Source organism: Biomphalaria glabrata, chromosome 4 (genome assembly GCF_947242115.1).
Source record: "Biomphalaria glabrata chromosome 4, xgBioGlab47.1, whole genome shotgun sequence".
Taxonomy (NCBI): domain Eukaryota; kingdom Metazoa; phylum Mollusca; class Gastropoda; family Planorbidae; genus Biomphalaria; species Biomphalaria glabrata.
In genome coordinates, this window is record NC_074714.1 from 48,018,307 (window position 1) to 48,042,713 (window position 24,407).

At 31.7% G+C, this 24,407-nt stretch overlaps 2 protein-coding genes across 9 annotated transcripts in view; one reads left to right on the forward strand and one right to left on the reverse strand.

The window, feature by feature from the left end:
• Positions 1 to 44: 44 nt before the first annotated feature.
• Positions 45 to 11,429, forward strand: LOC106077296 (cilia- and flagella-associated protein 100-like). Of its 3 annotated transcripts, XM_056025333.1 has the most exons (17): positions 45 to 235; positions 447 to 561; positions 832 to 882; positions 1,072 to 1,166; positions 2,259 to 2,436; positions 3,281 to 3,348; positions 3,952 to 4,115; positions 5,056 to 5,212; positions 6,156 to 6,352; positions 6,699 to 6,758; positions 7,205 to 7,268; positions 7,929 to 8,080; positions 9,005 to 9,103; positions 9,410 to 9,529; positions 9,662 to 9,758; positions 9,880 to 9,999; positions 10,550 to 11,429. In XM_056025333.1, the coding sequence occupies exons 2-17, from the start codon at positions 492 to 494 to the stop codon at positions 10,664 to 10,666; spliced, it is 1,809 nt and encodes a 602-aa protein (XP_055881308.1). In that variant the 5' UTR covers positions 45 to 235; positions 447 to 491; the 3' UTR covers positions 10,667 to 11,429. The 3 variants fall into 3 exon arrangements, with proteins under 3 accessions (XP_055881308.1, XP_055881309.1, XP_055881310.1); XM_056025334.1 differs by lacking the exon at positions 832 to 882; XM_056025335.1 differs by lacking the exon at positions 6,699 to 6,758 and having other exon boundaries at positions 46 to 235.
• A 408-nt stretch (positions 11,430 to 11,837) lies between these two features.
• LOC106077298 (membrane-associated guanylate kinase, WW and PDZ domain-containing protein 3-like) overlaps positions 11,838 to 24,407 on the reverse strand; it is an 84,841-nt gene continuing 72,271 nt past the window's right edge. For 5 of the 6 annotated variants that reach the window (XM_056025328.1, XM_056025330.1, XM_056025327.1 and 2 more), the window contains 9 exons: positions 20,918 to 21,107; positions 19,798 to 19,932; positions 18,980 to 19,027; positions 17,111 to 17,278; positions 16,274 to 16,302; positions 16,089 to 16,165; positions 15,946 to 15,997; positions 15,218 to 15,515; positions 11,838 to 14,976 (listed from right to left, as the gene is read on the reverse strand). In XM_056025328.1, the coding sequence (XP_055881303.1) occupies positions 14,714 to 14,976; positions 15,218 to 15,515; positions 15,946 to 15,997; positions 16,089 to 16,165; positions 16,274 to 16,302; positions 17,111 to 17,278; positions 18,980 to 19,027; positions 19,798 to 19,932; positions 20,918 to 21,107 (1,260 nt within the window). In that variant the 3' untranslated portion in view covers positions 11,838 to 14,713. The remainder of the gene's footprint in view (positions 14,977 to 15,217; positions 15,516 to 15,945; positions 15,998 to 16,088; positions 16,166 to 16,273; positions 16,303 to 17,110; positions 17,279 to 18,979; positions 19,028 to 19,797; positions 19,933 to 20,917; positions 21,108 to 24,407) is intronic. The other variant, XM_056025329.1, reaches the window with a different exon arrangement.

Below are 24,407 nucleotides of genomic sequence, written 5' to 3' on the forward strand. Positions count from 1 at the left end.
TTGAAAGTAAGAATTATATATATACTAGTGCAATTGATTCTTCCGTTGCTACTATAGATACAAAATGGCTACCCAAGCTTATGTACAATCATAGCTGTTCCATATCATAGTGATAGTCCATACGACTACGTTTTCACCTCTGGGATTATTTAATAGATTAATATAGTCTAGATCTATTCTAAGAAACACGATAGGGCTGAACATATTATTTGCATTTTAAAATTACAATAAATAGGTAAACATTTTCTTATCAGTGGTCACAGTGACAGTGTCAGTTGCCACTGAGTGACTGACTCTGACTGTTGCTTGAGTTACAACTTTTACTTTACTTTGAACTTACATTCACACTCACCACTGTATTTACTCACAATCATATATTATAATATACAATTTAAATTATGCATTGTTAACTACTAAATTTACCAATTATATCTTTGTTATTTTAGAAACAGAAAGAAGCTCATTTAGAAAAGTCCTAAATATATTTAAAAATGAGCGATTCTAACCTCAATGATATAGTTACACATAGATCTACCAATGCCACCTCTTCTCAATACTCAGGTGAGTAAATGACAATATTTTGCTGAGCTTCTCAAACCTAACATTTTAGCTAAGAAAATGTTTCTTAATTACTGCCTCTGGAAAAGAAAGTATATTTGCACTAACTTCCCCCCTTTTTGTTTCCATTTAATGCTCATATCAAGGAAGTTTTATAGATATTCCTTCATAAACAAAGATTATAAGGCCTTTAGGAGGATATATCAATATATATATAAGTGCAGTCAACCACATAAAATAAAATATAGAAATAATTTTTTGTTCTTTTCATAGAAGAAGACAAAGCCTCAAGGAAATCACACTCGTCAAGTTCAAAGAAGAAATGTAATTTAGAGCATATATAGTATATTGATTTAGATAGAATAATTGATAGATATATAGATATACAGAGAAAGAGAGAGAGAAAATATTTTGCTTGCTCCAATATGACTGTTTCTTGTCTTTGTCTAGCTGACTTTAAATTATTAAAAGGAATTTAGTTTTAAATATTTGTTACATATTTTCAATTGACAGATAGTTCTGCTCTTAACTTAGTGAATCCATTTAAAATGCCACCAGACAGTGACATCTTCTTGCTCAGAGATAAAGAAAAACAGAAAAAGCTTAAGGTAATGTAATTAGTTCTAGTTTTTGTGGAAAGAAGCAGTGACAAAGCAATGATGACAATGACAAGAATAGGGGAAAAAAGTAAAGTTCCCCTTTCAGACATAGTGATCTATGGGGCAGATGATGTCATCTGTTTCTATGGCCTACAGTTAAAAAAGGGTGTTTTGTGGCCAGCACAATAAATACCTTTACTTTTCCTCAACTAATGTCAGGTATCCATTTGAGCTGGGTGGATTCAGAGGTGCCCTAGTAGAGATCCTGAAAGTAAAAATCCTAGTATTCACCAGGATTTGAACCTGGAATCCAAGCTTTTACCACTCAGTCACCATGCCTGCCAACAAGGGAGCGATATCTAGATTTTACTTGTAGCATAAAAGGGGGTATGGTAGGTGAGTGGCAAAGCGCTTGGCTTATTGATGGGAGGAGGGTTCATGTCTGAATCCTGGTGAAGGCTATGAGATTTTTTATTTCATGATTTTTAGGATGCCCCTGAGTCTACCCAACTCTAATATGTACCTGACATTAGTTGGGGAAAAATAAATATGAGACCAGTTATACATGTCTAAAATAGAACTTAACAGTCACTAAAAGAAATTATTTTACTTAGAGTTGAGGTTTTTGTCTTCTACGTTTGACTGTGGTCAACCAATTAGCTTCGTATACTACAAAGGCCAAAGTTATATTTACCGGTACTTATAAATTTCAATTTGTTTTTATATATATGTTTGAAATGAACCATAGTCGCTCTATGACTGAAGGAGGCCAAATATATATATAAATATATAGCTTTATAGTGACATCAACTTAGTTTGCTGTTTTTATTATGGTTAGAAGTTAAACATTGCTAAACTCCAGCATTCAGCTAACTCTGCAAAATACAACAGGACTTAAATAAAATAAATATTATTAGCTCTGACTGTATTTAGTAACATTTTTTAAATATAAAGATTATAAAGCAAATTCAAAGTTATTGAATGTATTATAAAGTTTGAAAATTAGAGGCATTATTTCTGTTATTAATTACAAATTTGAAAGCTAAAATGAAATCTTAATGAATGTTTTTTATTAAACTCTTTGTCAAATTTTGATTCCAGGAAAAATTGCGCCAGAGAGAGTTAAAAGTTCATGAAAAAACAACATACACCTCAAGAATATGTTTCCGCCCTGCATCTATGATTCAGCCCCCAGAAACAGATTCAGAGGATGAAGAAGATGCTGATAAGACTGTGGCTGTTAAAGATGATCCACAGTTCACAATAGCAATAACCAGAGGTAAATATACTTTTCAAAGCAGTGAATAATAGTATTAACCAATGAACAGAGAAGGAAAGCTTGCTTAAAAATTCTTTCTACTTGATGTTTTGCAAGTTTCCTGTAGCAGAGTTTCCTTGTCAGTTTTAGCTAACTAAACTTTTGCAATTCGTACAAGTGTCCCTTCTTCCCTATTGCCATTAGATCATGGGATGGGTTGCCTGAATCAGCCAGGAAAACCAACAACTTAGCAGAGTTAAATTCACTGATTAACATGCATGACTAGATTGACACATGATATGCATAGGACATAATTATCTTCTATTTTAAAGTAAAAGTCCTGTAATTTGAAAGATAAGATAAGATTAGTATTTTTCCATTTTTAGGGAATGTAATGTTAGATTGTGTAATTAAAATAGTAAAATAAACTTAAAGCAGCTAGGAGTGTAGTTTATAAGTTTTATATACTGTGCGATCCCAATGTGTCTGCTATAATCTCTGGTAACAGTTTCTCGTTTAGACAAATGATCACTTTTCTTAGTTTTAAAATGAAAACTATCTGTGACATCAATATTTGAGTTTTATCAACATGAGTACTATTCTTAATCAAAAACTTCCACCAATTTGGACAAATACTTTCAATGCAGTCTTACCATAATTGTATTATCTCATTATGCAAAAAAAAAAGTTTAATTAAAAACTATTTTTTTTTATTGATAAGACACTCTTCCACTGAAGTAATTAAATTTCAAAATAAAAAGTTTTCATTAAGTTTATCTTGTAGAATAAACTTTGTATTTAATTTTATAATTAATCGTGTGAAACGATTAATCTTATTAAATAATAAAATTGTTCTTCATGCAAGATCGCCATGTTGAAAAAGAGTCTCTGTCAGAATATATTGCCAAAAAGCGTGAAATGTTCCTTGTACAGGTAAATGTTATATTTAATAAACAAATGTTGTGAAACTAACTGTAGATACTTTTAAAAAAGTAATATTGGGATTAAATTTATTTCTTGGGTAACTATAGAAGCAGCAGGGTGACGAAAGAATTAGGGGTACACTCAGATGGAATTTATTTATTATTTTAACATTTGGCTTTCATCCCACTCTACACACTTGACTTTACAATTAGGTTTGGAAAGATTGTAAATGCAACTTATAATGTACACTTTTTCATTTCATGAACTAAAATTGTTGTAACTTTATTATTTTGGGAAAAATGGGATGTGTAGCAGAATGGTATAAATTGCTTGGCTGCCTATCAAGGTGGCTCAAGTTCAAATCCAGACTCTAGCAGAGTTGTGTTATCTGAGTGCTGAAAAGCAGCACAGAAACCTTTGTTCAGATACCCTCCTCTCTTTAAAATAGATTGGAGAGAGTGCTCTAAACATGCTTACAGCATGAAAGTTGCACTAAGTAAAAGTAATTTTTAAGCAATTTAAAATAAGTACCAAGCTATGAGTATATATATATATTATAGGTTGCTGTATCATTGATGAAAGTTTACAAATATTTATATTCATGCCAACTAGTATTCACTTGGAGTTAAGAGAGATGAAATGAGAAAGTTAGAAGAAATAGCACAGGCAGAAGAGAAAAAGTTGGAGTTAGCTGAACAGTATTTGGAAGAAGATGCAGCAATGTTTGATGAATTTCTGAAAGAAAATGACAAAAATTCAGTGGAAGCCATCAAAATGTAAGAAGCAATTTATACATTTGTATTATGACAGTACCTTTTATTTTTAGTAGTTTATTATTGTCAAGTCATAAAATATTTGCTTCTGTCGAAAGATCTGGGTTTGACAGAACACTGACAATGAAGAGCTAATATGGGTGATTCACATAACTGTATAAAGTGCTGTAGTTACAGCTGACATGGCTTAAAAAGAATGACATTTTTATGTAACTCTAATTTGAGTAACACTTCAAGCCCTTGACTCTTAATGTATTTTTCTCTTTGTGGCAAAATTACATGTCAGCTTGTAATTTTTTTTTCACATTGTTTGACTTCATTAGGCTGAAGAGATTATTTCAAATTGTACACTTATGTACTTAATAGTTTGCATAGGATACCAACAGGGACTGTACATCTTTTTATCTTCTCTCTTTTCTTAACATGCTCATCTTCTGACCTGTAAATGATTTTTTTGGATGCATCATGTTTTTGTGGCTATTGTTATCATTGGAATATGTTTCATGTCATTCTTACTTTAGTTTAATCTACTATTAGGAAGGTTAGATGAAGTCCAATAGTCTATTGCTAGATTTGAACTATACAAGCTTCTAGTATTAACTTTGTCAACAGTCAATCATCACTTTTATAGGTCTTCCGTTTACCCAAGATCTGAATATTTGTTGCTGCATTCTCTTAGGATGGTTTGAAATTCTTATCAGTTGCCAAAACTAGCTTTTTTTTTTTTGTTTTAACATGTTCTATAATTTAAGCAACCTTTCCAACTATTCTGCTGTCATTATCACCCTAGCTTTCAATTACATATCTAAGTTTTTTTCACTGTATTTATTTAAGTAGAATAAGTGCTGGTATTTAAAAAGTAGTGCTTGATGTTTTTCCACCCTTGCACACCAGTTATTTGGATTAGTATTGAATATTATTATTCCATTTTTTATGTTTGAAGAGCTGAAACAGAAGCAAAGTTGAAGATGGAAAAAGTAAATGAAATCAAACGTATCAATGCCCAAATGATGGCTATCAAGTCAGAAATTTCTAAATATGAAGACACTTTAAAAGAATACCAACTGTACAGTAACTTCTTAGAATCTTTAATTCCTACAGTAAGTAAAGTAATATAGACTATAAAATACTAAACTATAACTTAACCTAATAAAATACCAAAAATAGGTAAAGTCACTTCTTTTTCTATATGCTAGGAAAAATTCATATAAGCAGTGCTTTTTTGTGATGGTACACACCAGTACGGCATACCAGCACCTTTTTGAATGTGGGGAAAAAATTATTACTTTTCTTGTATTTTTAACATTTATTATTAATTTATTAGTGTTAAAAATTAGGCAATCCATCACTGAGTACCTGCACCTAATCACTGAGTACCGGTACTTATTTTTTTACAAAAAAGCATTGCATATAAGTACTCTTTCTTTCCAAGTGATTTTAGTGTGGAACTGGTTGCCTAAACCAGCCATAAAAAACAACGAGTTTGTAAAGTTTGTCTCTATTTTATACTGGAACTGTGTTGATGCTATTTTATAATGACTGGAACTAGCCAATCCTTATTCCTGTTAAGCACAATGTGAGTTCTTTCAAGAAATAAAGCCCTGGAACACTATTATTGAATCCTATCTTATCAATGACAGGCAAAGTAGAAGATGATTATGTCCTACATAATTAACTAGAGTACTTTCTTCAAATCAGAAATTACAGTTGTATTTCTGAATTAAAAATTTCAATCAAACCAAATAGTTTTACTAGGTCTACATTTATCATGCCCAATGAATGATGAACAAACCCAGATTCTATTATAATCCACTTTGTTTATAGTGTTTCTAATTGCTATGCCTCTTAATAATTCTAGTAGCCTGAAGATGAAATTCAGTGCCCGATTTACCTATAGGTAACATAACCCATAGCTTATAGGGCCTCTATTTGCTTGAGGGTGGGGCATGCAAAAATCTTCCAGCATACATCATATTATTGTTCTTTTTTTTTCTTAATCTGTATTGGTGCTTTGACTTTAACTCCAACCCTTTTTTTTTTAAGGATATACAAGAAGCAAGAATAAAAGAAAAATTAAAAAAAAAAGAAGAAAAATTGAAAGAAAAAGAAAAGACTCAGAATGTGCGCTGGCAAACTCATAAATCTGACTCATCCCCTGAACAAAACACTTTGTCTCCACCCAGTGGGAGATTGAAACTATTCAATAAAGGAATGGAGAAAAAAAAGTCTACTGACAAAGAGTATGTTCTAAAGCTTTCATTTGTCTTGATCACTTTTTAATACAGAAATAAAATTTCATAAAGTGTAAGAAATTTAATCCAACAGTTTCTATAGTCTGTTATCTATTTGTTTTTCTTTTTTATAATGTCTTCAACTAATGCCAATGGCTGCCTTTTAAGCTGGTTGATCTATAGGAAATAGGCTGAGGGCTTTTCTATTTGTAATTACAGCTATCCATTTAAAACCAAACTTAAAAGATTATAATAATCTAGAAGTTTAAAATGAATGCTGCTAAAGCAAATTTTTTTTTTTAATCACTGACTGATGCTCTGACTCTTCTGCGCAATATACTTACCTTCCTTTTAGTGTGACTGATTCAATGCAAAATGAATTAATGAAAGATTTGGCTCATATGGCTGCAGAAAAGTAATACTGTTTTAAATTTGATTGTTTTAGTTCTCATGACATTTTGTTTCACAGTGTTTTAAACTTTATTGATTTTGTTTGTGAAACAGTTCTTTTCTTTTTACTTTTTAATTCAAGAGTTGTAACCTTTTCATTGAAAAAAAAAAAAGACTCATTTTTGGCAGAAATTAAATAGTTACGGAAAGATAGCTATAGGGGTTTCACTGAAAGATTAAAAATTTACATTTATGAGGGGTTATTGTTAAAAGAATTTAGTTAAAATTAGCTTTTGGAAAGGCAATCAAGTTGCTATATGAACTAATGTATGAATCATTTAATTATTGAAAGTGTATTTCAATGAAGTATCTCTGAAGGATAATTGTTTCTTTTTTTTTTTTTTTTTTTAACATGGGCCATTTTCTTTTCCAATTATATACACCATTTATACTTTTGTATAACTATTGCAGCAAAAAATTAGATGAAATGGAGGAGACGGCTCTAAATATGAATGATATTGAAGATAGTGATGAGGTAAGTTTGACTCTACTCTTCTTATTGACTTTGAAACTTATCATCTGTTTGTTTTATTTAACATGTTTAAGATGTTTCTTAAAAATTGAAAATTATTACATCCAAATCCAAACCTCCAGTGGGACGGCAGTGTTCAAACCCATAGAGATGACAGTCCAATGTGCATACCACATGACCAGGAAGCCGTTCATTCCTATCTGTGAGTGTCACAAATATATCTCATCAAGATCATGAAGTGAAACAAGGCAAATAGTCACTAAGTTGTCTTTCCTTGATGAGATATTTTTGTGAGAGTGAGCTGATTATGTTAAAAGTTCCCCTTTTCAGACCTTGGGATCTATGGTGTAAATAATTGGAAAAGAAAATGGCCCATGGTAAAAAAAAAGAAAGAAACAATTATCCTTTAGAACTACTTTATGGAGATACAGGTCATCTGTGTCTGTGGTCTACGGTTAGCGAGGGTGTCATGTGGCAAGCACAACCAACCGCCTTTACTTTTCCCCAAGTAACTTCAGGTAACCATTAGATCTGGGTGGACTCAGAGGCACCCTAAAAATCCTAAAATTAAAAATCTAAGTCTTCATTAGGATCACTCAGCCATTCTGCCTCCTAGCTGATTACATTGTCTGATTCAAAACTGTTTGTTGCACACTTCTCCAGGAACTAGACTTGTACTTCACAGACCCACAGCAACTCTTAGAGATATTTGCTGAGCTTGAGGAGCAAAATTTGTCTTTGATACAAAACAGTCAAGAGACGGAAGAGGCATTGGAAGAGATGAAACATACAATCAAAGCTACCAAAATAAAAATGCAAGTTGAACAACCATTTTTTTAAAACGTTTACAACTTAAACAGTTAGTGGACACAAAAAAACCCACCATATTTAGTATAGTTTTAGTGATGATACTGACTAAATAAGAAAGATTTTTTTGAATATCCTAGAAACAAAATGAATGTATTTAATTCTTATTTACAACTAGACTGGGTAGGCTACACTCTTTTAGGATAAGGCTCAATTTTTTTTTTTTTTGTTACTTTTATTATGTCATGTAACCAACTTATAGCCATACCTCTTTTTAGGGGCTTCAGCTTTGTAGAGAAAAGTAAAGTTTGTCTAGCCAAAAAGATTCTATTTGAGAGCCATTCTGTAATATGTGTCTAGGAAGTTTTTATTGTTTCTATATTTGCATTTGATATAGATTATTGGAAAAAGACACTTTATGTAATTCATTAAGCCACAATGCCTGTTTCTAAGATTGGCTTTTACTACTAGATTGCTAGAGACAAAGAATGTTTTATTTGTTAAATGTTTTACATATTTTGGATGTTTATTCAGAGTTGAAGATAATTTACTTCCTAGTCCAAACCTCCTGCAGATCGATGGGGGATAGGAGCAGGCAGGGTTTAAACCCGTGACCATCGATAAGTCTGAACAACAGTCCAGTGCGCAAACCGCACGACCATGCAGCCTTTCTCTATGTTTTATTTTATATAGAGATTGTTTTATTTCTACTTATCCTTTATTTTAATGTGTCCTTTATGTTTCTGAATGTAGAGGGCATGGTGTGCTGGTACTTTAGTGTTATACCTTCCTTTCAAATAATCATAATAACTAAAACCTAATCAAAGGCTATTAGGACCACTGAACATAATGAATATATAGTCATTAAATTTCATTCTAAAAATGTTAAAATAAATGGGCCTTCTTTGGTAAGTGTTAACTTTTCTTGACAGGGAAACAGAGACAAAAACTCTTAAAGAACAAATAGACAGACTACAGGCAGAGATTCAGAAAGAGGAAGCTAAAGCTGCAGACTTAAAAATTAAAGCCAAGTAAGTGACCAATTAAGTTTGTCTGCTGGAAAGGAAAATGTATTACATTCAAATGTTTCTATGGTGATATTTTGAATATTCCTAATAAGTAGGATTTAGATTAAAGGAATTAAAACTTAAATATTGCTTACGTTCATTAGTGATTCATATTTTATGGTCATTGGTTTCCCAGCTTAGTCACTTGGCTTTTATTTTGGCTCTTACATAAGTTTGTCCTATCTTATAGAACAAGATACGTCTCTAACTGTACTAAATAAACTTAATATGCTAAAAACCTATGAGTTCTCTCGTGTTTCTTGTACACAGGATGTTCAACTATGGTGAATTCAAAGCTGATGATGACCAAGAACAAAGGCTGGCAGAATTAAACAAAAAAGTGGAAGAAGTTTATAGAAGTTGTATAGGTGACAATGAGGCAAATATTAGGTGAGATACTATCTGCTAAAAATAAAATTCAGCAACCCAGAAAACGTCATAAGATTTGGGTCAGACATTTGAGTATTTGTTGTTAGTATAATTCATGTTGCCATCCCTACTCTATTATTTGTGTATTTGTAGTACCCTCCAAATGTTGACGAATATAGAGAACAGACTAGAAGAGTTATTTGAGACTATTGAAACCATGCCACAAGACAAAGTAGAAGCTGCAGAGAAAGTGAGCATTACAGATTGTTTCGTATATACCTATCATAATGTTTGAACTGTTAAATTTTAGATAGTGTTCTCTTACAGTAAACACATTTATGGAACTACTTTCTTCTTATCCATGACAACAGGCCAAAGATAAAGAAAGGAGGCAGAAGATGAGGGAAGAGAAACTGGAACTTTTACGGCTACATCAAGAAGAAAGAGTTAAAAAGGCTTTGGAAAGAGCTCAAGCAGAACCTAAAAAGAAGGTAAAGATACCAATCAAAATAAAAGTTGTTTTTTTTCCTAATTAGCAAGCATAAAGTGACAGTTTTATAAAAGGTCCATAACAGGATCTTCTAGCCAGATTTTGTCACATTTGTTAATTTTCAGGCAATGTAATTTTGGGCAAGAAAAAAAAAAGTGTATTACAAAAGTTCATGCTCTTGAATTTTGAAATAACTTAGTCTTAAGTTCTGGCATCTTAAATAAGCTAAAACAACGCCTGTCTATATGGAGTCATCAGGCTAGAACTTTTATTGAGAAAAACACAGTGAGATTGGCCCATAAACTCTACCAGGATATTTTAATTGCCTGCATAGCTCCCCCTCGTTTGCTATTTAACATCGCTGGGTCATCTGAGGAATCATGTTTATATTTCATTGGCACTCTTTATGTCATGTCAATCAGAACTATAAATTACCAAAACAATGAATTGAACTTGGTCTACAGCTATTTTGTTCCATTTCTATTATAATAACATTGTCATTTATAATAGTTTATTATTGTACTGAATGTAGCTAACACATCTTTCATTAGACTGGCAAGAGACTAGTGTTCAGATCAGAACCTCCCATGTTAAAAAAGAAAGAGGATGAAGGGGCAGATCAGACATCCAAAGAGGAAGAGGAACTGATGTATTATTTTTCATGGTAGTGTGCTTAGAAAGTTGAGTTCTTTAACATAGTTTGAGGCCATACAAGAAATGTTCACAGTTGGCCACAAATGTGTTTCTATTAAACAGGACACAACATGCTATGCAACAGTAAAGAGTTCTGGTGTGGGACTAGTGTTTTTTTTTTTTTGCACAATATAAACTCTGATAAAAAGTATATTTCTTATATAATGTGTAAATAGTGCAGTCTATATCGGGCTGACATTTGTACAGCCATATGCTATGTATGGGCCACAAATGTGTTTCTATTAAACAGGACACAACATGCTATGCAACAGTAAAGAGTTCTGGTGTGGGACTAGTGTTTTTTTTTTTTTGCACAATATAAACTCTGATAAAAAGTATATTTCTTATAATGTGTAAATAGTGCAGTCTATATCGGGCTGACATTTGTACAGCCATATGCTATGTATGGGCGTTATATTTTTTCTATCAATTTAAAATAAACTATGGAAAACAAATATTCAGGTTTGATGTTTTAATACTGGAGTTGAGAAATTCATTAAAAAAAAAAGCTCTGAAGGATAAGTTTGAACCAAGGATTCAATGATCTGTGAATGTCCTAGGGTTAAACTCCACAACATATGTCAATGTTTCACCGAATGTAAACAAGCAGGCTTTCTCTTCATGATGATTGTCTTCCTAGAAGTTTATCTAGCTTAATGGAATTGAGAGAGAGATGATTTTGTTAACTTGTACCAGACTTGTGTACACCTGTGATAACAATAAATTATAACCAATGAAGGTATGTTTGTGTAGTTGTTACACTGGCAAGCTACACTATGTGTGTACATCAACTGTTGGCTTGTGATTGAAAAGATACATGGAGAAAGTTGAACCTTATCTGAGCTGATAAAGGTGTGGCTACTAGTGTGTGTGTGTGAAAGCTAGTGAGTGAGTTTTTGTGTTTTGCATAAAACAATGCCTGCTACCCTGTATGTCTATTTTAAATGCAGCTCTACAGGATGGCTGGCTAAGTTTGCTTATAGCCTGAATAGTCCATAAATGTAGATAGTTCCTTTTGTACAGCACACTATTTAGTCAATGTCCTGCCCACCATACATGTGAACTGGTTATAAACAAGACTGGTGGACTGTATTTCCAAACAGAAACTACTTTCTCAAAACAAACGAGTAAAAACAACAAAAGTCAAACAAGTTTTTTGTTTATGTTTATGGTTTGTTTCACTTGTGATAGTGTGAACAATGTATATACAAGCAATGTAATAGTAAGAAGGGAAGAGTAGCTGTGGGAGAGATTGGGAGAGATACTTTAAAACTGTACACTGTCAACAAATCAAATTTAGTCCTCTTCTTGACTTCTGTCTCAGGCATCAACATAAATAGTACTGAATATGCTCAGAGGGGTTATTCATGGTTTTGATTCATGTTTTAAGTCTTTGATATAGTAGACAAACTAAACAGAACATATAATGTACAACAGAAATCAACTGATTAACACAACACAGGAATTTAAAAAAAAAAAAAAGCTGATAGTTAAGTACAAAGCCTTATCAGTGACCACTGATACTAAGACAATGGTGTCCAAAGCACAAGGGAGGAAACTTGCAATTGACTCAGCACAACTTTAGAGATTTCTTCACAACCAATAACTTCCTAAATTAATGTTAGAAAAAGTGAACTATAAAAAATAACAACCTCCGAATGTAGTAAGAATACAAATGAGTCAATAGTATCACTGTCTGCTCAAACAAAAATTTGATTAAAGGTGTACAGATAGTTAGGACTCAAGTTTCTGGTACAGAAAAACAAATGAAATTTGTATAAAAATTTGACAGTTAATTGAAAAATAACATACTGGCGTATAATATTTCAATTTCTTAAAATGTATAACATACTAAAGATTGTTTAAGTGTGTATTTAAGTGATCCAAAATACTTAGTCACATCCAAAATATATTCATATAGGTAAGTTAAAAACAAAAGATGTTTTGGCACTTGATTAAAATAAAAAAGGCTAAAATTTACTTTAGTGTGTGTGTGTGTGATAAATAAACCAACTGGATTCTCAACACAGGTAAAATTTTCATTGTTACATACACTTTCTTTTTATCTGCAAATATCTTGGGTAACTAAAAATAAAGAGCTAAAATAATTGAAATGGTGGTGAAGAAATTAATTGGAAGGGAGAACATAAAAATGTAGAAAATGCTTATCAGGAAGCATGCAATCTGAAATGCTCTGCACATTTTCAGACACTAGTTAATGAGATTTAAAATTTTTACATTCACAGATCTTTCCATGTACAAATTATGTCTTTAGCACTTCATTCAAATAGAAACATAAATTAAAAAAAAACAAAAAAAAAAAAACAACAAACAAACAGCAATATGGTTTGTTTGTTATAAAAGGTAGCGTTTTTTTTTCCTATTTACTTTGAAGCAGATACTGGACTTACTACTGAACAATATGAAGCTGTCCAGTATTTGAAGAATGTAACTAATAATTAAAAAATAAAAACCAAATAACAATAAACTGATAAATAAAACAACCATTAAAACTGACAAGTCACTGTGTCATAAAATAAGGAGCTTATTAAACAAAGGAAAGTCATTTAGTCTATTGTAAAAGAACTTCACAAATGAAGTAATGTAAATATGTTTTAAGTAATACCAGTCTACCATTGTTCTTCAGCACAAAAAAGCTATCACAGAATTATGCCTTTGGAGAAGCCTGTAGCTGTAGTGCATAGTTTGTGTGGGGGGGTCACCACAACACACAGTGACTGAATCATAACAGTTCATCACATATTGCTTTCAGACGTTGCAAAAATAGAAGGAATAAATTAGGCTTGCATTAAGTGTTACAAGTCTTTAATACAAAAACATCAAATACTTAACCCACTATTGGATGATTTTAATTTCAACAGTACAAATAAATGTACTAAAACTTCATTCCTACATAGTATTTATATATCAGTGAGTTTTACAGTATTTTTTTAGTTAATTTCCAGTTGGGATGACTATAAGATACCGTTGTCAAATGTTAGTCTTATGTCTGTCTCTTTTTGTTTTACCAGTCTATTCCATTATTTTGTTTCAAAATGGAAATCTATTTACTTTTCATTAATGTACATGTTAAGAAAGCATATCATTTGACCTAATCATACACTGAAACCCATTCCCCCCTCAATGTTTCTAAAACTGAACTTGACTATACTAAAAAAAAATATTTACCAACTGGAAAAAACTCCATTATGTTTACTTGAGACTAGTAAAACACCTTTAACAGTACTGCTATTTATTTCAAATGCTACCACCAAAGCATGCAGGACTTCTAGGATACAGAAACTATGGTATAGAACTAAACAAAGTCTAGAGTAAATATCTTTTCAAGCACTATGACAAAGTAACTTATGATTGCTAGCATGGGTTCAATGAAAGAATGAGGATTAAAATCTTGTCCTTCTCCATCAAGCATTACTATAAGTTAAAAAAAAAAAAAACTATGTACAAGAAACAGTTAACAACAAAGCTAAAATGCATAGAAGCAATTGTGTCCAAGTTTCCATATGTTGTTCTCCTTATGTACATGTTGATCCAGACTGCCAAGTAGGTCTATTTACAGGTTCACTGGCTTAATGTTTTGATTACATACATCATCAAAGAAAAGTTTTTAAATGCTTGTATAAATAGTGTTAATCAATGGAAGAGTGTTAAGACACATTTATATATTATTTATTTTTTTATTATATACATTCAAAACTGTGTTGTAGTTATCACGTCAAGTAATGAATGACTATGTACAAAGTAACAAAGACAAAAGTAATATCATGTTCATTAACATGTTGACTGCTATAGATGTTGTACTGCTAGAGGCACTAACACTATCAAAAGTCATTGAAAGATTCTAGGATCTTTCCAAAACAGAGCAATATCAGCTAACAATAAAAAAAGTAGAACATTTCAGCATAATAATATATGTTGTGGAACTTGTACTCCTAAAGTCAGACTTAGCTATTGAGACTACAGTGTTCCTGTTGGTTACCACTTGAGTTCCATTCCAATGTTTAATAGTTATTGAAGCGCAGGTGCTGCTGTTGCTGTGATGGCATTAACGATGTCTGTGGGGGTGGTGGGAGAGATGAGTTGTAATGGAAGAAGTCATTTGGGTGCTGGAGCTCTGGAGGAGGGGGAGGCAAAGGCTGCTGCTGCATCTGTCTCCTGGTCAAGTGAGGTGAACTGTGACTGATGGGCCCATTGGAGAGTGCTGGAATATTTGGGTTCAACAGAGAAGGTGGAACTAGACCAGTGGGTGATGCAGGTGGGCCATCTAGACAAAGAAAGTACACAATTTTACATAAGAAATGTGTTACTGAAACAAATTTCCATCTAAAAAATATACAAAGTAGTGTTGTATGTTAACAGTTGTATTTAAACACTAAGTAATGTTACAGTAAAAATATCACTCTGTTGAGGTAGGTAATAATTTCAGGATAAAACATTTATAATTTCTTGTATAACAAGATAAGATTGTTGACCTTAATGTAGATACATTAAATCGTGACACTCACCAAAAATTGGTGGAGGTTTGTTTGTTCTCCTCATCAACAGCCGAACACTTGGACCACCATTCTGGATTATCTCTATGGCCTCAGTGTGGGTCATGCTATCTGTATTGAAGTTATTTATTTCCAGGATTTGATCCCCGACTCTTAGGCGTCCATCCATGTCTGCAGCTCCTCCTTCAGCGATGCGCAAGACAAACAAGGGCATGGCATTGAACTCTCTGCCTCCCCGGATAGAGAATCCGAATCCACGAGAGCCTCTATGTAATTCTACCTGATAAATCTCACCACTGTCATCAGAGCCCTGAGAATTTAGGGTATTGATTAGATTAAATTACTTCCCTTTGTAAAAGTAAGGAAAAAACAACAATTGTTTTTAGTGCTGTGGTAGAAAAGAGTCAAGGAAAATGGCATGCTAAATAAATTTGGTCATGTTTTGCGATGTGTCACTGACTGAGCAATCATGATGGCCAGAGGAAATCTTTTATTTTCTATGTAGTTACATAGCATGTTTATAAAACAGAAGGTAAGAGACAACTACTAATAAGGTAATCCATAAATGGTAGATGTGTTCAATGAATTTTCAAGGAAAATATTAATCAGGATTCCTATTTCTAGAGAAGTTGTGGAAGCCTAAATTTAGTAACTAAAATTTTATTTTTCTTAAAAAAATAACTTTTAATAAAAATTATTATTATCCTGAAACATTAAATTAACACTAATCTAATTCATACCTGGTTGCTAGGAGTTCTTGGCCTGTTAATATCTCTAATTCCTGGTTGATTTCTAAAGAAGAAAAATAAGGAAGAAATGAATAACATGACTCGCTAACAAAATAGTTTTCAACAAAATAAAATATTTTTTGTAATGTACAAACCTTTCCCATGACTGTATGTTCATATCTGGTCTGTCAGATGCATATGGAGGTGTGTTCAAGGCAGACCCTGCAGAACTCTGTTCAAATAGAAGGAAGCATTTAAAAAAAATATATATATGAACACACAAAATTTATCTTAGAAGATTTAAAACAAAAAGTTACAATGATTAAAGGTAATTACTTACTCTCTGAGATGCTGTGCTTGAACTATCATCTGATGATAAAAAAAAATAATATAAGGAAAATGAATAACAAAAATAAGGAATTTTTTTGTTATGGAAACTTTTATTGTATAATATGCACATAAAAGATTCAAGAATGTAGATAAATGCTTAATGACATGGCTGATTAGAACAAATACTAGGTCTTATGTAACAGTCATGCAACTAATGGTAACTAAATCAATTCACTTTTCTTTGTCCTGGAGACTGAATGTATGTATAATGACAATGACTTTGCACTCTTTGTACATCTCAAAACTCATAAAACTGTCTCATCTTGGGCTTTAATTAGATCTTAGGAGGAAAAGCAAAAGCTGGAAACTGAGAGTTTAAAGTAATAAATAGATATGAGTGCAAGTTTACAGAATCACTGTTAAATGGAATAGCCAATAAATGGCATGTAGACCATAAAATCCTTTTTTTAGTCCAAGTATTTCCAATCTAACCTTTAAACTAGGGTTTTAGGCACTTTAGCACAATTTAGGCCATGTCAAATCACTGTCCTAAAATTGTTCACATTTTTTCACTTGTGCCCTATTAAATCATAAATGTTGTCATAGTCATACCATTGCTATGTAGTCTATTAGGTTCAAAGAAAAAAATTGGTCTTAGTTTTAAGTAACATAAGTAAGTTTTAAGTTTTGGATGTTTCTTCAGATTATCACTACCTCCTAGCCCAAACCTCCAGCATGTATGGCAGGAGATGGAGGAAGTAGGCAGGGTTTGAACTTAGGACTATTGTGATGATAGTCTGAAGTACATACCACATGACCAAGACAACATAAAACATGACAGACCAACCTGGAGGAGGACCTATCGTTAGGGCTACTGAGAATCCAGAATCTTTGATAAGGCTAACAACATCCTTGTGTCTCATGTTAGATGTGTCCACACCATTCACTGCTAAAATTCTATCCCCCACATGAAGTCGACCACACCGAGCAGCAGGGCTGTTTTCTTGGATGTGACCTGTAAAGTAAACATTCATCAAATCAATAACTTCATCAATTAGGAACTCGGATCATTCTTGAGTAACTGTCGACTGAGTTTTTAGAAATAAAACAAATGGAAAACACAACTAAACTCTTAAAAAATACTTCGTATTTCATGAACTTTACAAAAGAAAATTGGATAATAATTTTATTTTTAAGAAATAAAAAAAGCCCAGAAGACTTTTCTTTTTGTTGTAAATTACAAAAACAAAAATTGAAAAAAAAAAGAAAAATTTTAAAAAGAAAAGAAAGCTTAAAAAAAGAAAACATTTAACAAACAAGTGAAAATTTCTATTCAGTAGCATTTTAAATTCGTTGAATAAATTAACTGTTTCACTATATTTTTTGTATTACATACAGCAGACAAACAAAAATACTTTTTTTTACATGATTATATATAAGCTAATTGGAGATACCAGATATAACAAATATCTAATTAAATTTAATACATGCCAGTTTTTCTATCTAGAAAAAAAAACATTCTAACACTTAGTATTAGTCTTTTGTTTTCACAGCTAAATTAAACATACTTTAAAATCACTGCAAATATTCACATCTAATACATGCAGAATTCAAAGAACAAACAAACTAGGTGATAACAACAATTTTTTTTAGCACTAATAATTTAATATTTACACACAGAAAACAAAACAAAATAACAACTAAATAAAAAAAAAACATTTTATTCAACTAGTTAAAAAAATTAATATAAAGTCTTCTGGCTTTTCCCCCCAATTTCTCTAAGTAAAAAAAATTAATGTTTTTTCCAACAATAATAGTCTACCTGTGTTTTAATTGAAATAAAAACAAGAGTTTTAAATATGCCCACTGCTACATGTATTTTTGAATATTTGAAGATAATACGAAGCAGTTTGAAACAAAACACAGGATAACTGAAACTGAAAACAATTGGGTCCAGTTAAAAAGAAAAAGATAATGAAGAAAAAACAAAAGAAGCTTTAAGCACAAGTTTATGTGAAAAGCTTTGATATTAGATATGAATGTGAAAAGCTATCAAAAAGAACTACATTTCAATACAAGAAAAAAATCTTCTGAGCCTTTCAACACTATGTTAAAAAAAAATATTTAAAAACATTACACTGTTAGTACTAGTTCTCTATTTGGTCTTCTTTTACTATCTGTAGTTAATGTTTTCTTTTCTTGTTTTTAAATGGTCTTTAGATACATTATATGTTAACCAATTGAAATAAATTGCGTCTGTAATTACTTGATTAATATTTAATCTATTAGATACTCTAAATAAAAAGAAACTGAATACTTTCTCTACACAGCCTACAGGTTAAGAATAGATTTCATGGATAGAATTTTTGTCAAGGAAAGCAAACTAAAATGAGAGAGAAAAAAAAAGGTTTAAAATGAAATATAACAGCAAAACCAACAACACTATCCCAGAATTCATTGCTTGTCTAATTTTGTAATAAAATGATACAAATACACCATTAAAAAAATGAATTAATAAACTGAAACTAATAGACCCCAATGCCTACACTAGCTTTGATATTACTCTGAAGAATAAAAAAAAAAAGATGTGAGCTCTTTATTGCAAAACACACAAACAAAAAGAAAACATGAAACAGTGTTACAGCCACAAATAAAAAGAAGGCAATGAGCTTATTGAGGTGAGTGGTGACAACATTAACCCTAAGGTGAGCCTCACCGATCCAAGGGCAGACAACTGCCTGAGAGGAAGAATTGTCTGTGCCATCTGAAAGTGGTGGTGTTCAAGGTAGAATAGAATATGCAACTAAATTATTGGTTTCAAGAAACAAAAAAGTAAATCCTAGGCTGAAATGTTAAAAAGAGAAACTAACTCTTATGGGTTTTGTGAGTTATTTTTTCTATATTCCCTTTGTATTCAAGCAGGATGATTTATTATTTGAGATGAAAGAAAAAAGCTCCGACAAAATTAAACGTGTTTGGTCATGATTAAATCCATTTTTGTGTGAGATCAGTGGAGTCTAATTTAGGGACTTTTTAATCTTTTTAAAGTATATTTAATCCTTTTTTTTTTAAAGCATTATCATGACATTATTATAATTAATAAAGTTTTAAAATTCATAACATGCCACCCTTTGGCAGCCCAGGCATTTTATCCATTTGTGCTCACCAAGCAAGTTAAGCGAATGTAAATTTAGGAGAGATGGAGGTGGGTGTGAAACTTTAAAAAAGAAAAAAAAAATTGCAAATATATTTATTGATCATATTCTTTTATTAAATTAAAATTGGATAAAAAATATAATGAGCAATAAAAAAAAAATACTTTTTTTAACATTAGAAATAATAGGAACATTACAAAATGCATCCAAATCAATTGAAATGTTGGTTGACTAAAAGTATATTCAGCTCGTATAGTAACAATCCCTGCTTACAAAAATGGGCTCCTGATAAGATTGATTGGTTGTGTAGTACTATGAGTGATGTGCTTACACTCGATAGTAAATAAAAACAGAAGAATATTAATGAGTTGAAACTTACCTATATATTCATCAACACTAGCTCCTGACTTGTTGACGGATGAAATGATGACAAAACCAAATCCTTCATTCTCCCTGCGTGACACAACTACATCATAAGGGTACTGGGGCACACTGCCCTGAGAGGCACTGGTCTCTAAAAAAAGATGTGGAAAGTGACGTTGAAGTGATTGGGTTAGGACAGGGCTAAGTTAATATTGCAGCATATCACTTCCCAGAATGCCATTGTTCAAAAGACAAAACAAATAGCAGACAAAACAAAGGAATAGAGGACATCAATAACAACAGTAAGGAAGAAACATTAATATTGACATCCACAGCAATTTTTAATAAGTGATAAAAATTAATTTCATGACTTGTATCTTATTATATCATAGGGATGTGTATATAGATCCTTATAGCATAACTCCTGCATCTTTTCCATCCTAATCTTCTTCAGGTTTTAAACAAAACTGCCCATTATTGTGAGGGTAAGAAAGTTCACACTTGCCAACATATATGCCAATAATGTGTTCAATACAAAAAGAAATTCTAAGTGTAACCTATATTCTAAATAGGAAGAAATTAAGTTTTAGAGTAGGAAAATTTTAGTGAATATGTACGGCCTAGAAAGATTTGTTGTTAAAAATTTAAGTATCAAGAAAATCTAATGCTCACCCAAAATTAGAGAAAATACAGTAAACATGCATAGAAAACCCTACTGGACCAAAGTAAAAACAAAATGACATTTGTACCAGGGGACCTTAATTAGCTGCAACTACAGCTGAACTGTGCTAAAGCCTAAAAGTGGAAAAAGTCATTACTTTGTTCATGTCCTCAACTCAAGAAAACATTAAGAAACTAGAACAGACACAAAATAGAGCAGTGCGATTCATAACAAACGAATATTCACATTTGACTAGAGTAACACCTTTAGTAAAATCACTAAATTTAGAAAGCCTTCAGGACAGAAGGCTCAAAAGTAAAGTAGCAATCATACATAAAACACTGAACCATAATCTTCAAATACAAAAACAAAATTTAATAAAATACTCTGAAAGACACAAAGATAAAGGCACATTCCTCGTCCCATATGCTAGGACAAATTTGTCCTATAAATGACACTAAGATAAGACTCTTACCTGGTCCAAGAACTCTCCTTATAGTAAGAGTGACTCTGCCATTGAGAGCAGCATTGGTCATAAGGTGAACTACCTTGTGGTGGGAGGCATTGACCACACTGTTGCCATCCACATGTGTGATCTCATCAAACTGCCTCAAGCGTCCATCTAAGTCTGCAGCTCCCCCAGGCACAATGTGTCCAACTGAAACCTGTTTTAGAAGACAAGAGGAATATCAGTTGGGAAAAAAAATCTTCTGCCAAAAAAAAAATCATTAAACAAAAACAACATAGCTTTTTTTTTCTTTCCTAAGGTTGCAATTTTCTGTTGGTATTCATAACAATTGCCACAATAATAAAATTTTTACAATTAGAATACTTTGAAACCCCAGAGAATTATTTTTCACAGAAATATAAATATTAATATTGAATAACCTTCTAGTCTAATAGAATCACCTAAGTCGTAGTGGAAAAAAAGCAAGTGAATGTTGAATATCCCCTTTAACTTCAATAACTCAGAGAAAACTCATTGGATGTTACAGATATATGAAATACATGAATTGGAAGAGTTAAAAAGTTTATAACAGTTAATAACATACAAAATATTTATCTATAGATGGTTCAAATAAAAAAAAGTGGTGTATCAATTTTTGAAGTTATTCAAGTTGGCGTTTTATAACTACTTTTTTTTTCACCTATTACTGGGTAACCAGCAAAAAGTGGAAACCAATTTGGAGTGAACTCTTCAAACAATTTAGCTTCAATTCTTCAAGTACAATAAAAAAAAAGCAACCAAAAACATTTCAATGTAAAAGGTTTGAAGAGCTGCCAAGGTCTGACACAGTCAAGAAAATGCTTTATATCATGTGTAGGAGAAGAAAGATTCATGTCTCATCAACAGCTTGAGGCAACAAGGCAGACCTAGAAACTCTATAGTTTCATAATAGCCAGGAATACTAGAATTAAGAGAGGAAAATGTATTGACTTAAAGTTGTTATAAAAAATAAAGACATGAAACCAAAAAAATTAAATGGGAAAGAAAATATTTACACTACAAGAAAATATGTGCAAACATTTTCTCTCTTGATGAGGATTAAATACAAAAAAAAAAAAAGGTTAAAAAAAAAACCTGTGAAAAGTGTAAAACCTTCCCTGCCCAGCTACCAATGATCTTAATTAGCCCCAGCAGGTGATAGCTGCACCCAGGAGCTGGTGGCAGTTGATAAGCACTGTTTTTTTTACCTCCTCACTGGTTTCAAGACTTGTAGAAAAACAACAGGTAGCAAGGAATTCCTGATGGGACTATTATGTTTTTAACAGCCCTTGAAGTGTCTTTTTAAATGCACGCTTAGTTTATTATCAATAGGCATTTAATGTTTGTTAAATAGCCATTTCAGTGGATTCTAATGAATTTAACAATCTCTTTAATTTCAATTTCCAAAAGATACTAAAAAATAAAATACAATAATCGAAAAAAAAAAGTTTAAAAAACAAACAAAGGCAAATGACTTTTAAAATAGTATATTATATGATATTTGTATATCTTCACCTAGAGAATTATAAACTATATTTACTTATATATTTTTACACCTAGAGAACTATAAACTATAGTTACTTATATACTTTGAGACTTAGAGAGCTATAAACTATATTTACTTATATATTTGTACACCTAGAGAGCTATAAACTATAGTTACTTATATACTTTGAGACCTAGAGAGCTATAAACTATATTTACTTATATATTTGTACACCTAGAGAGCTATAAACTATATTTACTTATATATTTGTACACCTAGAGAGCTATAAACTATAGTTACTTATATACTTTGAGACCTAGAGAGCTATAAACTATAGTTACTTATATACTTTGAGACCTAGAGCGCTATAAACTATATTTACTTATATACTTTGAGACCTAGAGAGCTATAAACTAATGTTACTTATATATTTCTGTCTCAATGAAAGACAATTGAAAGGCTTCCTGAGAATGCTTGAACAGAGAACAGACCATCTTGGAGCTGTTTAGCATCTGTTTTCTAAAGTATGAGCTGATCCTATGAAGGGTAGATGTATTACTTCTGGATTTCCAAAGAAAAATATCATCTGCATTTAGCAGCTTCTGGCATATACTTATATATACTTTTGTCTCATTTATCAATGAAAGAAAATATGTTACTGGAAATATATATTTTTTTGTAAACAAATAACCATTGATTTTGTTGGTTTCAAGAATAAATGAAACTTTCAATTAGGACTGGCTTGTACTTAAAGATGAAACATTTATGTGCATCATAATATATATATGCTAATATGTTTATATTTTAAAAGTTGAATGCAACATTTGACTAGACATACATTAAAAGACAGACCAATTAAAGGAACTAGGGCAGTCATTTCACTTTGTTGACTGGTGAGAAATTCTTTTGATGTACTCAAAAGTGAGAAAAAAAAACAACAACTAAAGTCAACCAAATGTTAGTGTATTGAAGCTAGAGGTAGAGTGAAGTGTAAAGAGGCTAACCCAATCACTAGTTTGTTTATGTGCCAGAGGTCTTGCCATTTGGACTTCATTTCATGTTTTCTGTAAGTATCTTTGTCTTTTTACAAATATGGCTTTGTAGATCTTACTGTTTGTCTCCAGAGAAAAAAACAACTGCTAGGCAATTTCTGTGAGAGAGCTAAGTTTCTCAGACCAAGAAAATGAGTGACTTTTGAAGAATATACCATTTCAGAAGAGTTAGCATTTGAACTATGGAAGTAGGAAAAGAGAAACTTTAAGTGGAGAGTAAAGTTTGAAAGCAATGTTTCTTATTATGGCATTGTAATATAGTGCACCAGTGAAAACAAAAAGTAAGAACAAATTAACAAAACCATTTTCAGCTATTTTGTAACATTATTACCATTTTTTTTCTTTTCTTTATAAAAATAAATTTATAATCAACTTAAAAAAGAGCACCTTTTGTTTGTTTTTTGTATGTTATATACTCAAGGACAATTACTTTAAACTCAATCATTTAGACATTGCAAAGAGGCAGTGAAAAATGGACTAGAATGAGTTTAATCATTTTTCTAGCTAGGACTTGTGTGGACAGAAGAATACCACAAAATCATTGTCCACTTTGTGTGATACAATTTAGAACTGGCAGAATTCAGAAATGCCCTCAATTCTTAATAAAGAAAATACCAATCTACAGCAGGCTTCATCAAACTCAAGACAATAGTCTTGGTTTCTGAATGCTCAATCATTGGGCCACCACCAGCAGGTTTTGGGAAAACTATTTGAAATCTGACAACAGAACTTCACTAGCTCAAAGATGCCTACATGTTATCTATGAAAGTCCTATGAATTAGAACTGAAAAAATCAATTAATTTCCAAACAGCCACATTAAAAGGAACTCCTCTTTATTTGCATCAGCAAGATCAAGATATAATAATTATTTTCAATCTTTGCAATTCAGCATGTAAAAAAAGAGAAGATATATCTCGTGGTAGATCTAATAAGAATAGT

Coding starts and splice junctions, on each gene's coding strand:
- LOC106077296 (XM_056025333.1), top strand. CDS start 492: ATGAGCGATTCTAACCTCAATGATATAGTTACACATAGATCTACCAAT. Junction 3,349..3,951: donor GTGAAATGTTCCTTGTACAG/GTAAATGTTATA, acceptor CATGCCAACTAG/TATTCACTTGGAGTTAAGAG. Junction 4,116..5,055: donor TCAGTGGAAGCCATCAAAAT/GTAAGAAGCAAT, acceptor TTATGTTTGAAG/AGCTGAAACAGAAGCAAAGT.